This window comes from Balaenoptera musculus, chromosome 8 (assembly GCF_009873245.2).
Source record: "Balaenoptera musculus isolate JJ_BM4_2016_0621 chromosome 8, mBalMus1.pri.v3, whole genome shotgun sequence".
In the NCBI taxonomy this organism is placed as follows: Eukaryota; Metazoa; Chordata; class Mammalia; order Artiodactyla; family Balaenopteridae; genus Balaenoptera; species Balaenoptera musculus.
The window spans coordinates 11,652,539-11,666,887 of NC_045792.1; the positions used below are offsets into that span (position 1 = coordinate 11,652,539).

At 39.4% G+C, this 14,349-nt stretch overlaps 1 protein-coding gene and 1 long non-coding RNA gene across 3 annotated transcripts in view; one reads left to right on the top strand and one right to left on the bottom strand.

The window, feature by feature from the left end:
* Positions 1 to 1,789: 1,789 nt before the first annotated feature.
* On the bottom strand, positions 1,790 to 12,611 carry SC5D (sterol-C5-desaturase). The gene is made up of 5 exons (XM_036862037.1): positions 12,518 to 12,611; positions 6,587 to 6,804; positions 5,321 to 5,453; positions 3,711 to 3,811; positions 1,790 to 3,349 (listed from the first exon to the last, which is right to left on the bottom strand). Exons 2-5 carry the CDS (start codon positions 6,794 to 6,796, stop codon positions 2,894 to 2,896), a joined length of 900 nt encoding a protein of 299 aa, XP_036717932.1. The 5' UTR covers positions 6,797 to 6,804; positions 12,518 to 12,611; the 3' UTR covers positions 1,790 to 2,893.
* A 154-nt stretch (positions 12,612 to 12,765) lies between these two features.
* LOC118899459 overlaps positions 12,766 to 14,349 on the top strand; it is a 30,181-nt gene continuing 28,597 nt past the window's right edge. The window contains exon 1 of one of the 2 annotated variants that reach the window (XR_005020955.1): positions 12,766 to 12,837. This is a non-coding gene — a long non-coding RNA (uncharacterized LOC118899459). The other variant, XR_005020956.1, reaches the window with a different exon arrangement.

Genomic DNA, 14,349 nt, shown 5'->3' on the forward strand with positions numbered 1-14,349 from the left:
AGCCTCTTGGGCTGGTGAGTGCTGGTCAGCACTGATCCTCTGTGTGGGCATCTCTCTGCTTTGCCCTCTGCACCCCTGTTGCTGCGCTCTCCTTTGTGGCTCTGAAGCTTCCCCCCCTCGCCTCCCCCCATCTCCACCAGTGAAGGGGCTTCCTAGTGTGTGGAAAATTTTCCTCCTTCACAGTTCCCTCCCAGAGGTGCAGGTCCCATCCCTATTCTTTTTTCTTTTGCCCTACTCAGGTACGTGGGGATTTTCTTGCCTTTTGGGAAGTCTGAGGTCTTCTGCCAGCATTCAGCAGGTGTTCTGTAGGAGTTGTTCCACATGTAGATGTAGTTTTGATGCATTTGTGGGGAGGAAGATGATCTCCATGTCTTACTCCTCTGCCATCTTGAAGGTCCCAAGTCTTTGGGTTTTTCAAATGTGCTCTGTACTGCCTCCATCCATTTCCCAATTCCTACCATAACAGTGGAAAATGTAATCTTGATTTTCTCTTTCTATAACTATAGGAGGTCTGAATGTCGAGGGGGAACGTCTTTCACTTGATATTCCCGTGGGAAGGAATTTAGGTCCTCACTTCCATAAACGCTGTGAATTCCTCTAATGGAGAACAGGACGATGTGGTGGTACCAAAAAGATGGTCAGACTACTTAACATAATACTGCTTAATAAGATTAGCACTTAAAAAAGGAGGGAGGACAGAGACTAGTTTGATTACTACTAAGACCTCTGAGGAAGCTTCCCTCACCCCAATTATATCCTTTCTTTTCTATTAGCTACACAGTATTAAGAATCTAAGGAAACTTTAACACTCATAATCGACGTTATGGAATTAAGAGCACTAAGACATCCAGTGCATGGATAACTTGAAATACTTTTGAGCTCATTCATCCCTTCAATACCTTTACTGGGACCCTCAAAAAGAGGGAAATAAATTATACAGTAATGGCAAAATGGCTAGCTGGTCAAGCAACTGGTTACCCTGTCCTCCCAGGGACATAGTTGGACACATTTCCCAGAATCTATTCCAGTTAGATAGGCCATACAACTAAGTTTTGTCCAAAGGAACATGGGCGAGGGATATGTACAACTATCCTGGCCTGACCCATACAGATTTTCCACATGCACCTTCCCCTCTTCCCCTACAGGCTCCTTCAACAGAGAAGATGCTGTAAACTGCGAGAACGGCAGAGCTCTCAGGTGGAAGGAGCCTGGGTCTCAGATGACTGTGGAAAACTGTCCACTGACCTTAAACATCCACACTGGACTTTACATGAGAGAGAAATAACCTCGGAAAAGTTACACAACTGGGTCCCATTGTCCTTATGTCAAGGACTTTCAACAATGCCTGACCAAGAGTAAAAGCTCAATAAATATTAGCTTTCATTTTTATGGGAAACAAAGTTTACTTCTTAATTTCCTTCTTTCTCTTGGGCAGAGTGGAGCACAGGGACCACGGGGGATTAGTGAAAAGCACTTAGCTGCACTGAACCAGTTACAAAATACTAACTGGTATACTGGTATGTTTAAGTAAAGCAACACTGTAACAGGAACTCAAACAGAAACAACATTTTCTTCTGGATTCCAAGCATTAACTTTTATGACTGGTCTCTTGCTAAAACACTCAAATCTAATAAAAGATGTGAAATATAAAAAGACAGTGATACTCCCTTCTCTCTTTCTCCCCTTGATATCAAACATTTGGAGATATTCTAAAAGTTTTGACAACCCACATCATTTCTGTGGTTTCAGATTGACATAAAATTTGTAAAGAATACTTTGTGCTGCTACATTATTTAACTGATACACTTTAATAATAGTCATAATCAACTTTTATTGATTTTACATAAACAGCTTAGAGAATGCTTTTGGAAACCATGTTTTCCCAACATATTTATGTTACAACACATGACATTTCTTTATGAAAGTATTTGTTAAATCTTTTTGCAGAGGGAGTGGGGAAAAATGAAGAAAGAGGAGGGGAAATAAGATTTCAAAACTAATCTTCAGTGATAGGCCTAAATATTTGGCAATTATTTCCTTTTATAGAAAATCACAGGATTGTAACTTTGAAACATACCAAAAGTGCAGTGCATCAATTTAATTAAAAAAACCAGTGGTGTCTAATATATTATTTGGGCATCAAATTTCCCTTTCTAAATATAATCAGGGTCATATAATTTTACACTTATTAAATAATGGTTGAAAACAATAACCATCAAAATCTTTAAATAATCCCAGATCTGTATTAAATCATGGTAGTATGAATATTTTCTAAAATTCCAATTTATTTGTTCATCAGTAAAACGCAACAGTTGACAATGTCTCCAGAGAATAAGTTTTCTATGTGTAGGAAGACAATAATCTTATAACACCTGCTATTAATCAGGTCACTGAGCTACTAATACATTATATCACGATTTTTTTTCACACTGATTTTTCCACTTCCACAAAGTACAAGTAGATGTTACCATACCAATTCTGAGTACTTAATCATTCCTGAAACAAGGAACCATCTTCATATTAGTACTTCTTTGTTATGGTGTTTGGTCTTGATATCATTAAGCACAATGAATTTTACTTAATGAATATGGATGAATTAAGGCAAAAGGACATAACCTAGTCCCCTCAATAATTTATCCTCTACCTTTTAAAAAACTGTTGTTGAGGCTATACAAATTACAGATCTACTGGCTGGAAAGACACAACTTCTCCCTTAGACCAACATTCAGTATTTTGAGCACGAGGTTAAAGTCATGGTGCTCAAGGCATGTTCCCTTGTTCTACCATTATGGTCGTTCCTCACCTGTACCCATAATACTGATTTTCACTTGCTATGCGTCCTGGCTGTAGATTATTTTCCTTGGTTAAAAATATTTAATAATTGGGCAATAATCTACTCAGCCTTTGTAAAGTCTCCATTGAATAATTTTTCATTGTTACGACCACTTACTGTATGGCTGTTGCGCTTTTCTTCTGTCATCTTCTTCACATAATTAAGTGGTCCGTTCCCTTCAAAGGAGGAGGGATTTTTGAATGAGCCTCCAATTCTATCCCACAATGTGAAATACTGTCCATAGTTATAGTCAAAGAGCATGTGGTGGTCTGTATGATGAGCTGAGCCATTAATAAATGGCCTGAAGATATGGGGAACACGAAAATCACCATCATGAATAGAAATTGTCCAGATATTGACCAGGACGTACAAACCTAAATAAACTACCTTGTGTAATGGGAAGATAAATGGGTATATGTGGTAAGGTAGACCCTGAAGGAAACCATCCAGAGGATGAAAAGCATGACTTGCAAATGGAGTTGGAATCTTCCAGATATGATGAGGTTTGTGTAAGTGCTACAGAAGAAAAGAAGACCACATTAATGCCACAGGCTTTACCCAGTGCAACAACTGACTTAGCTTTTCATGCTCATGGTGTGAGAAATGACCTAACTAAAAAAATCCCTTTGAATTTAGCCAATTACTTTATAAAATTCCCTCCCCTTCTTTACCCCAAGACAGTAAGATTTTAACACAGCCCCTCCAGACCCATAAAGAAGGATACAAACAAAATGTACCTTGTACCTGTCATGACTAAGGCTACTTAGGTATTTAATAAGTTAGAAGAAATTCTTGAAAACAGAGACAGGATTTATAATTATACATTGCTGAAATGTGTATTTTCTCTCTTCCCCTACAAATGACTCTACCTTATTACCTTATATACAAGTCTATGATGAAGGCCTCTGTGAATCCAGTAGATCAGCATGTCAGTGAAAAAGAGAAAGGACAGTACACTAGCAATTAACCGAAACCAGCCTACAAGAGACAACAGGATATGGCAGAATCAAGATTCAGCTCCAAGGATCAGAGTTTACTTTTGACATGTCCATCTAAGAAGACAAAATTTGATCCTAGACCTAAACCCTGTTAACTATCTGCTTTGGTTAATTCAGTACATCATAACCTCCATCTCCCTTGACTCTCTGGGATCTGCTCATTTCCCTCTCATAAAAACTTGAAGCATCCCACCTACAATATTTCTTCATTAAACTATGAGGATATTTATGAAACAGAAAGAGTAAACCCCTATGGCATCTTTATCATTTAAATGCTGGAGAATAATGCTATTTATTTTTTCTTCATATTAATCTTCATAAAACATATCTTTACATATTACCTCCCCTGCTTAGAATTTTATTTTCCCTTGAAATACTGTAAGCCTAGCATTTACTCCATAACCCAACCCCTTCTGATCTTTCCAACCTCATATGCTCGTGTACTAACCAGGCTGGTTCACTCAATATCCTCCCAACATCTTCAAAGTCTTACCTCTGTACTTTTACTCAAACTATCTAGAATGCCCTCTCTCCTTTTATTTTTATTCATATTTTGATCCACTTTCCAACGCTGAGCCAATTCAGCACCCTGGTGTGTAATTTTTGTTCCCTCCTTTAAATAGCTAACCTCTTACTTAGAGAGCAGGGGTGCTGACACCAGCAAGCTTGGATTCCAGTCCCAGATCCACCACTTATTTGTTAAGTGAGCTTGGCAAGTTACTGAAATTCTCTGTACACTTAATTTACTCACCTATAAAAGGAGCATCGTAATAGTGCCTACCTCATAGAATTAATAGAATAAAACGGATTGGTAACACGTGAAAAGCTTAGAACTGAAGCTGGTACATATCAACAATAAACGTTAACTATGATTCTTACTTTCTAATACTAGATACTAGAAATGTATCTTGATGAAATAATTCCAGAATTTCACAAAATTTTAGTTTAGTTACTGTAGTACTGTTTATAATAGAAAACCAAGAACAATCTAAAGGTCTAAAAATTATGGATCATTTAAATAAACTATGGATAGCTATACAATGCAATAGTATAAATATATACTGTATAATGTCAATATTTATTGACATGAAAATATGGGCATAAACACTGCTAAGAGAAAAAAATCAGAGTTCAAACCAGTATGCATAGTAAGGGTTTCAATTTTGTAATGTAAATAACTAAGTATTACAGGCATAGAAAAGTGAAAGAATATACATCAAAAGAGTTACAGTTTCCAGGTAGCAGAATGATGGATTTATTTTTAAAAAATCGGTGTTTTCTGATTTTTTATAAATATCATGTACTACTTGAGCTTTTTTGTCAGATGTTTGAATTCAATAAAGATAATAGGAAACAAATTCAAGGCTCTAGCTCTGATCATGCCAATCTTCCCCTGGGCACAATTTCATCTACAACAAAGACTTTAAAGAAGCAGATTTGGTTCTTTAGAGAAACCCATCTGTTCCCGACATTTACACTATATACTCACCGTATGGAAACTCCTCTACGCTGTCATATAGTTTGCTGTAACCTCTCACCTCTAGCAGGAACACTGAGACCGTGGGGATGCTTATCCATGGCACTGACTGGACAGAATGCATAATCTCTCGATAGACTTGGTTCTGAAAATGAAGTTTCCAATACTTACAAACCATAAAATCTATGGTAAACAAAACTAGCATAAAATTGTTCTGGATTGGATTTTTAAAATCTCTTTTATATGAAGGAGCTTACCTCCAAATTGCTTCTACTGAAGTGTTACTATGTGGGCGTGGGTGTGTAAGAAAAACATTTCTTTTGTATGAAGCAAATGCAACAAATATTTTGAATTCTGAAACTTTTTTTCCTTCCCACAAAATCTCTATTCCAAAGTTCTATTTAGAGAATAATCACCTCTTTCATAATTAACTTTCATACCCAACCCTCTCTATTTTTTTTCAGTCCTTGTAGTGACTGACAAATACAAATAACTGAAATAGAAAAGTGATCGTACACAAGTCTGAATCTACTGCGTTTGGATTATCTGGTCAAAAAATACATACATAGTAAAAGCAAATTTCAGTTTGTGAAAGTCAAATATCAAAACAATTACACAAATGTATACATTTATTTATTCATCACTATCAGCAAAGAAATTCTTGTCTATGTATCTAGCAAGACCAGGCTTACAGTTAAAAAAAAAAAAAAAGTAGGGGCTTCCCTGGTGGCGCAGTGGTTAAGAATCCGCCTGCCAATGCAGGGGACACGGGTTCGAGCCCTGGTCCGGGAAGATCCCACACGCCGCAGAGCAACTAAGCCCGTGCGCCACAACTACTGAGCCTGAGCTCTAGAGCCCGCAAGCCACAACTACTGAGCCCGTGTGCCACAACTACTGAAGCCCATGTGCCTAGAGCCCGTGCTCTGCAACAAGAGAAGCCACCACAATGCGAAGCCAGCGCACCACAACTAACAGTAGCCCCCGCTCGCCGCAACTAGAGAAAGCCCGCGCGCAGCAACGAAGACCCAATGCAGCCAAAAATAAATAAATTAAAAAAAAAACCCTCAAAAAAAACTTAAAAAAAAAAAGTACAGCTTACTTATCCGTTTAAATTAAAGAAAAGAGAGAGGGGATTAGCCTTTCCAAAAATATCTAACCCATTTGGGGCTGTTTTCAGAAACTCTAAAAAGATTAAAACCAGTTTAATCTGAAAATCTCACAAATACACATTGTTATTTTTACTGTAATAATTAAAAACTAGGTAAGAAAATCACTTACCTTTAAAAATTGTGGGTGTTTCATTAATGAATGATCATAGACAAAATAATAACTCAGCGTTGCGAATAAGAAATAAAGGATATAAGCACCGAGATTCGTTATAATCAGGAGACTGACAGCTTGTCGGAAGATGCTGTCCTCTGGCCATGTGGCTGGATATATGTATGGTGTAAAAAAATAATAATCTGCAGCATTGAGTACAAGATCCATCTTAGCCCCTAAAGGATAAACACGTACAACAATTATTTACCCATGTTGACATTTCTCAAAGCAAAAAATTTTCAGAAAAACTATATATGAAGTTCCTGCTTTCATAAGTATATGTAGTACAAGTCTGCTGCTACCAGAATTCACTAAATGCCATCTCTAGAGCCAGAAGGATCTTCAATGTCATCTCTAGTTCAGTCTCTTGATATAATACATAGCGACACTGAAGTTCAGTTAGAGAAACTGAGGCCCAGGAAGTTTCTTCTCCAAGGACAAGCTGAAAGGTGGCATAAGTCCAGATCTAATTGCACCTTAGTGTTCTCTTCCACCATGTCCTATTGCCATAGGACATGGCAAGAGTAAACATGGCAAATAGTAAAGATGTGGAACACAGGGCACTAGGTACTCAGGCAAATGGTTTACTCCTTCAGCTGCAAGTTTCAGCAGCATCTTTCTCCTAAAAGGACTCATATTTCGGAGATTTTTGCTTCAACGCTGAGACTTAAGATGAATTCCCTAAAACGTATCTATTCTGTGACCGAAACCAAAGAAGTCAGGGACTATCTATTCTCGTGACTAACCCTAACTCTCAATGACAGAACAAAGGGAGATGTGTTCTTGGCAGTGACAACTAGAATACATTTATTCCTCACCGCCCCCTCCTCCCCACCCCAGTCAGGGGCTGGCAAACTGTGGCGCACGGGCCGCACCCAGGGCCTGTTTCTGTAAAGAAGCTTTGCTGGAACACAGCTACGCCCAGATGTGTCTATGTTGTCTATGGCTGCTTCTCTGTGCTACAAAGTCAAGGCTGAGTCACAGCAATAGACAGCATGGCTCACAAAGCCTAAAATGTTTCTTATCTAGCCCTTTAAAAGGAACGTTTGCCAACTCCTGTTCCAGATGCTTAAACTTTGAAAAACTTTAGTCGATTCTATATTCATGATCCTGAATCTAGTTCCACAACTTCATGGTCAGCTTCTGTGAGCTGACCACTGACTCTTATCATTTATGATCTACTTCCTCCTTCTTCACTGCACTGTTTGTAGTGGGAAATGTGTCCTGTATTCCAAACACCTCTCATCTATAATTAAAACTTTTGAACAACAACAATAACAAAAAACCAGTCTGAAAATTGCCACTGGGTTTTTAGTCTCTTAAAATCAAATTCGAGAAGCTCTTTATTTATTAGGGTGTTTAGCCCCGTGTTTGTGATATGAGTTGCAAGCATTTTTTCTCACATTGACATCGAAAGAAATTTTTAATCAACTAATGCAGATATTGACATACATCCTTCATCATATATTGCTAATTCACTCAAACAACAATTAAGTATCAAGCACCGCACTAGGTGATGAGCATACAAAGATTAAAAAGATATAGTCTAAATCCACCTTCAAGGTAAGGCAACTACAGAAATCAATAGTTACATCAATATGACAAGTGCTATAATAAAGGTATATATATGCAAATTGTGTAAAATCAGAAAAGACAACACAACTACCTCAGCTTACAACAGAAGGCTGTATAGTGAAGAATTTTGATTTGGGCTTTGAAGGACATTACCAGAAAAAAAATAAGGTTAGGAATAGCTATTTCAAGTAGAAATAACAACTGCAAAGGCATGGAAAGGTCATGGTCCATTCATGGTTCAGGGGATGTGGCCCATTAGGAATATATCGTACTGATGGGAAGCAGGGAGTCTAGGTTGCTCCTGAGGTAGACTAACCTAGAGAAGATGACCGCCTGACCTCAGGCAATAGCTGTGAGAATAGACACATTCATCAGAGACTTAGCAAGTAAGATAACCCATGGGACTTGATAACTGATTAGATACTGGAGTGTGAAAGAAGAAAAAATCTAGTGGGAATTTGGTACTAGCAGATGCAAACTATTATATATAGAATGGATAAACAACAAGCTCCTACTGTACAGCACAGGGAACTATATTCAATATCCTGTAATAAACCATAATGGAAAAGAATATGAAAAAGAATATACATATGTATAACTAAATCACTTTGCTGTACACCAGAAACTAACAAAACATTGTAAATCAACTATACTTCAATTAAAAAAAAAAAAAGAAAGAAATCTATGTTGATTGTGAGATTTTACCTTGCCTGAATGGATGGTGATGCTATGATAATCAAAATAGGGAATACTGTGGAGCTAGCAGACTTGGGTGCAACAGGGACTTTGGGGGTGCGAGGAATGATGGGTTCAGTTTGGGTCTTTTTAAAAAAAATTTAATTAATTTATTTATTTTGGCTGAGTTGGGTCTTCGTTGCTGCGCGCGGGCTTTCTTTAGTTGCAGCGAGCAGGGGCTACTCTTCATTGCGGTGCACGGGCTTCTCATTGCGGTGGCTTCTCCTGTTGTGGAGCAGGGGCTATAGGTGCGTGGGCTTCAACAGCTGTGGCACGTGGGCTCAGTAGTTGTGGTGCACAGGCTTAGTTGCTCCGCGGCCTGTGGGATCTTCCCTGACCAGAGCTCAAACCCATGTCCCATGCACTGGCAGGCGGATTCTTAACCACTGTGCCACCAGGTAAGTCCCTAGTTTGGGTCTTAAGTCTAATTGCTGTGGCTCATCTGGGCTCCTAGGCAAAAGCAGTAGACTACATGCAAATATGAATCTGAAGTTCAAAAGGGAGCCTAGTAGTATCGCAACAGTTGAAGCCATAAAGGATGGAGCAGCAGGTCAAGTACATAAAGTAATACCAGAAACATAAACAATGAAGAAGAACCCAACAATTCAAAAGAATATTGTTATACCACTAAAGGTTGGTAAGAGTTGGTGAACTAGTCTTGCATGTTACCTATAGTGCCAACAGCCATAATTCCATATAGTATTTGGGACAGCACCGTGTAGCCAAAAATAACTCAAACATTAACCATGAATCTTCTTTATTCAACCTTTAATATCCGGTGTAAGTGAAAACTTTAATAAGATCTCAGTCCTTAATCATAAAAAAACTCTTTAATTTCGCTTTTAACTGAAGACCATGCGAGTTGTATTGATTTGCATATGCCCTGTACATAACTGCTGTGACAGTAAACCAGCACCTAGAAGGGAGGAGGGAATGAACCTCTGTCCATCTGGAGGCAGTTGAAATACTGTGAGATGAAACCTGTTTTTAAGTGTTTTCAGATTTTGGTTTCAATTAATTCTATTTGTGGGATGTAGTAATTAGGTATTCACAAATATATTGCTGTAATTTCTGACATCTAACATAAAAAAAGTTTGAAATCACTAACAATTATGATCTCAAAACTTGAATTCAATTTTGAAGTTTATATTCAAACCCACATCTGTGAAATGGAGAAAGCATATCTACTTTATAGAATTGTTCTAAGATTTAGAGACGAAGTACATAGTGGTGTGGTACTATCTGACACGGGGAAGCTCATCAACAAATAGGAGCTATTACTACTACTGTTACAGGAACCAAAGCTGGGCCAAAATCACTTTAACCTATAGTAGAAAAAGATGTCATTTGATGTTTTAAAGAAATAAGTTCATTTCTAATATCAATATTTACTGTATATGAGGTACTGTAAATATTAACTCATTTAACCCTCTCAAGATATACCCTAAAAGTCAGGTACTAGTATTATTCTTGTCTTATAAGAAAGCTGGACACAGAAAATCCCCAGAGTCATCAAGTAAACAAATGCTGGAGAAGGGATTCAGTCACTCCCTGGCTGGTTGCAAAATCCACAGACTTGAACCAAGTTCTACTGCTTCTTCATTAGTATCTCTTCAGCTCCTTAAATTTTTAAATTCTCAATGACTCTACAAGCTCACATACTTTTGCACAGAATTTTTTTTTTAATTTTTAATTTTTTGGCTGCGTTGGGTCTTCGTTGCTGCGCGTGGGCTTTCTCTGGTTGTGGCGAGCGGGGGCTACTCTTTGTTGCAGTGCTCGGGCTATGCATTGTGGTGGCTTCTCTTGTTGTGGTTGTGGAGCACGGGCTCTAGGTGCACGGGCTTCAGTAGTTGCAGCATGTGGGCTCAGTAGTTGCGGCACACAGGCCCTAGAGCATGCAGGCTTCAGTAGTTGAGGCACGTGGGCTCAGTAGTTGTGGCTCGTGGGCTCTAGAGCGCAGGCTCAGTAGTTGTGGCACATGGGCTTAGTTGCTCCACGGCATGTGGGATCTTCTGGGACCAGGGCTCGAACCTGTGTCCCCTGCATTGGCAGGCGGATTCTCAACCACTGCGCCACCAGGGAAGCCCATTTTGCATATAATTTTAAGGGGTTTATATCCACTAAAGTCAGGGGCTCTACAGACCCTAAGTTAAGTACCCCTAACAAATAGAAACTTAACATTATTTTACTTTGGCTGAAACAAAGAAACCTTTTCTTAAAACATAGTTATCAACAAAATACAATTAGGCTTAAAATGACTTGAGTCATTCTGCTTTACTTTAAAAGTATAGATAATATACTGTTAGTATAATAGCTAACATTTATTGACAACCAGGTATTACTTAAAAAGCACTTTTTATGTATCACCTCGCTTGATTCTCACAACTCTATGAGGTAGATACTTCTATAACCCCCATTTTAAAGATAGGGAAAATGAAGGCAGGAATATTTAAGTAAGTTGTTAACTAATGTAACAGTAACAAATAACAAGTAACAGCTGGGATGTATATTCCAGAGCCTGTTCTCCTAGCTACTACATTGTAATATCTAGGTATAGGCATGCAGATGCGGAATTCTGATTATCCCATGTTAATTATATTACATAATGAATGGGAAAGCACTCTGTAAACGAGCAAGGGTCATGTATTTATTTTTAGGTGCCTATCATTAGAAACTTAAAAAGAAAAAAATCAATGGTGATATAAAGACAGGTAACCTACAGGTAGTTATAAAGTTATATCACCTACAGGTGATATAAAGACAGGTGGTTTGGCTACCACAAACTTTCCAGTTTGTAAACTATCTCCTATACCACCTCCAAATTTGCTCTGCTGTTACACAGGGATGCTAGCAGACATGATTCTTCCTATTAGGATGCTAAACTAATAGATTATTTCCCTTCCCTTCTTGTCTTCTCAAACCGTGGCTTGTCCCTCCATCCTAATTACACTGCTGTAACTGGGGCTTGCTTCAACCTAATTCCTTTGCTGCTTGAAAGAAAAAAAAAAATCCCCCCAAGAACAGAGGGAAATCCGTCGCAAAATGCTTTATTAGTGTTCAGTGGACAAACTTGCCTTGGATAAGAGATCCCCAATAGCCAACATCAAACATTTCATTTTTTTCAGGCCCATGCACATGTCTGTTTCTTTCACCTCTCCCTGTGCCCTGACATACCCCGCCTCTGTCCGGGCAGAGGCCCCTAATCTGGAGGTCTCTGGCGGCAACCAGCCTCCCGCCAGCCCCGGCCAGCGCGCGTGCCCTGCGCCCCGCACGGTCCCCATCACAGCCGCCGCCTAGCCAATTGTTTTCAGGACACCCGGCTACCTGGCCGTCTCTGCTGACGGTCAGCGCAGGAGTCCTCAGGTCAAGTTTCGCAGACAGAACCCCCAGAGTCTGCCTAGTGCCTTACATCTAGGAGACAGCCAACGAACGCCTGCGGGAAGCTGAAGAAGGGGACAGACGCACTCTCAACTTCCCCACCTGCGTCTTGCCTTAGTCTCTCCACCCCCTTTTCCTCCTCTTCTGTCGCTTCCAGCTCAGGTGTATTCCCTCCTTTCCCCGCCCCCCTGTCATCCCTACCTAGAGAGGGTCCGCCGCCGGCTGCCGACTCGATTCCTGCGGGGCCCCGACTGCTCCAGCTGCTGGACCGCGTCTGTCAGCAAGCAGGCTAGGTCTGGAAGGGCGTAGCCTGACCCCACGCTCGGGGCGACCGGCGCCGCCAACCAATCAGAAGCCGGCGGCATAAGCCGATATGACGGCAGATCGCGTGACTTGGCCGCGAGGGGCTCTCGGCGGTCACGTGGGCGCCGCGCGCTCCAACACGCCCCCTTCGTTCCCAGGGACTGAAGGGAGGAGAGGACCTGATTTAGGTACTAAGGTGGTGCAGGGTGGAGTTTCAGGTTGTATTTGTTTCTTTGCTTTTTCACTGGCGCTGGTGTGTGTAGCTCAAAGTCTTGTACGGAGCAGGTTTACGTTATTTATGCAAACAATCCTTGCTCTGCCTTGAGGGAACTAGATGATACTTCTTTTGAAATGCATGTTGGAAGCATTTTCTACTTAAGAGAAGGAGGCGCAAATACTTGTTAGACAACTTGGTAATACGTATTTCTCAACCCCAGCCTGCTCTTTTCTGTAACACTGAATGGCTAGAATTTGGCTGAACCAGTTTAGGTAGGTGTTGAAATGCCAGAAACCTTTTCGTAGTACAGATAAAGCAGATCTATGCAGACTAAACGGGAGTATCTGTAGATTCCTAGAGGTTTGCTTTTGCGCGCGTGTGTGGTTTTTATTTTTGTCGTTGTTAGCTTTTCTAAATATGAATTGCAGTGGTCACACTTGTAAATAAACCTTTCTGGAAGCCTCAGAGGAGTGGTTCTCAAAGTCCAACCAGCAGTGTCCAACAAATTTAGAGTTTCCTGGAAACACAAGTTCTTGGGAGCCACCTCAGACCTGCTAGATTAGAAGCTCTGGGAGGACCCCAGGAAGCTGGGTTTAACAAACCCTGGCTTGATTCCCATGTTTGATAAAGTTTGGGAACCACTGTTCTAGTGAATGTGACCATCAGAAGAAAATCTGAAGAAAGTCCTTTGATTTTGTTCCCTCCAGAGTGATAGATAGAAGAAAATACCGGAAAGTGAGAGATGACTAACTTTAGAGAAGATTATTTGTTTCCTTATAGGATCATCAAAAGTGCTGCAGTGTAAGAGGAGAAATTATTAGACTCTAATCATGAAAACCTTTTATATGAGTATTGTTTTAAATATCTGTGGCTTGCCTCCTATTTTCTTTTTTTAAATTAACATATTAGTTTCAGATGTACAATATAATGGCTTGATATTTGTATGTATTGTAAAATTACCTCCTACTTTCTAATTCACATTTCTTCACTTTTGTTTCCTTTGTTATTGTTCTTATTGCATCCTTTAATTTTTGAGATTAAGATTTTTACGTTCATTTCTGGGGAAAATTAAAATGTGGTTTAAAGGTGTTTACCTAGTACAAAGTTTCCAGATTTGTGATTGCTGTAGGGTAAAGCTCGCCTGCGTGGTTGGTTAGTCTACAAGTATATTTATCCCCTTTACTTGAATTAACTTCAGATTAAAAAAAAAACAGACTTCTCTTGAAAGATTGGGAAATTATGTTACAAAAATTGATAGATTTATGAAAGGTTGGGAAATTAAATTACATAAATTGATAAAATTTGAGTCTGCCAAGAAAAATAATTGTTGTTTCTATGAAAACTAAGAAGAATTCTTCAGAAAGACCAGATAAGGATGAATGCTAATAAAATACACATTGAATTGGGTGTGGGTCAGGTGGTTATAAAAGTCTAGAGAAATTTTAAAGATATGTGCATTTTGTTGTATATTTATTTCCTTCTCAATTTTAGAAATGTCTTCGTCACATTATCC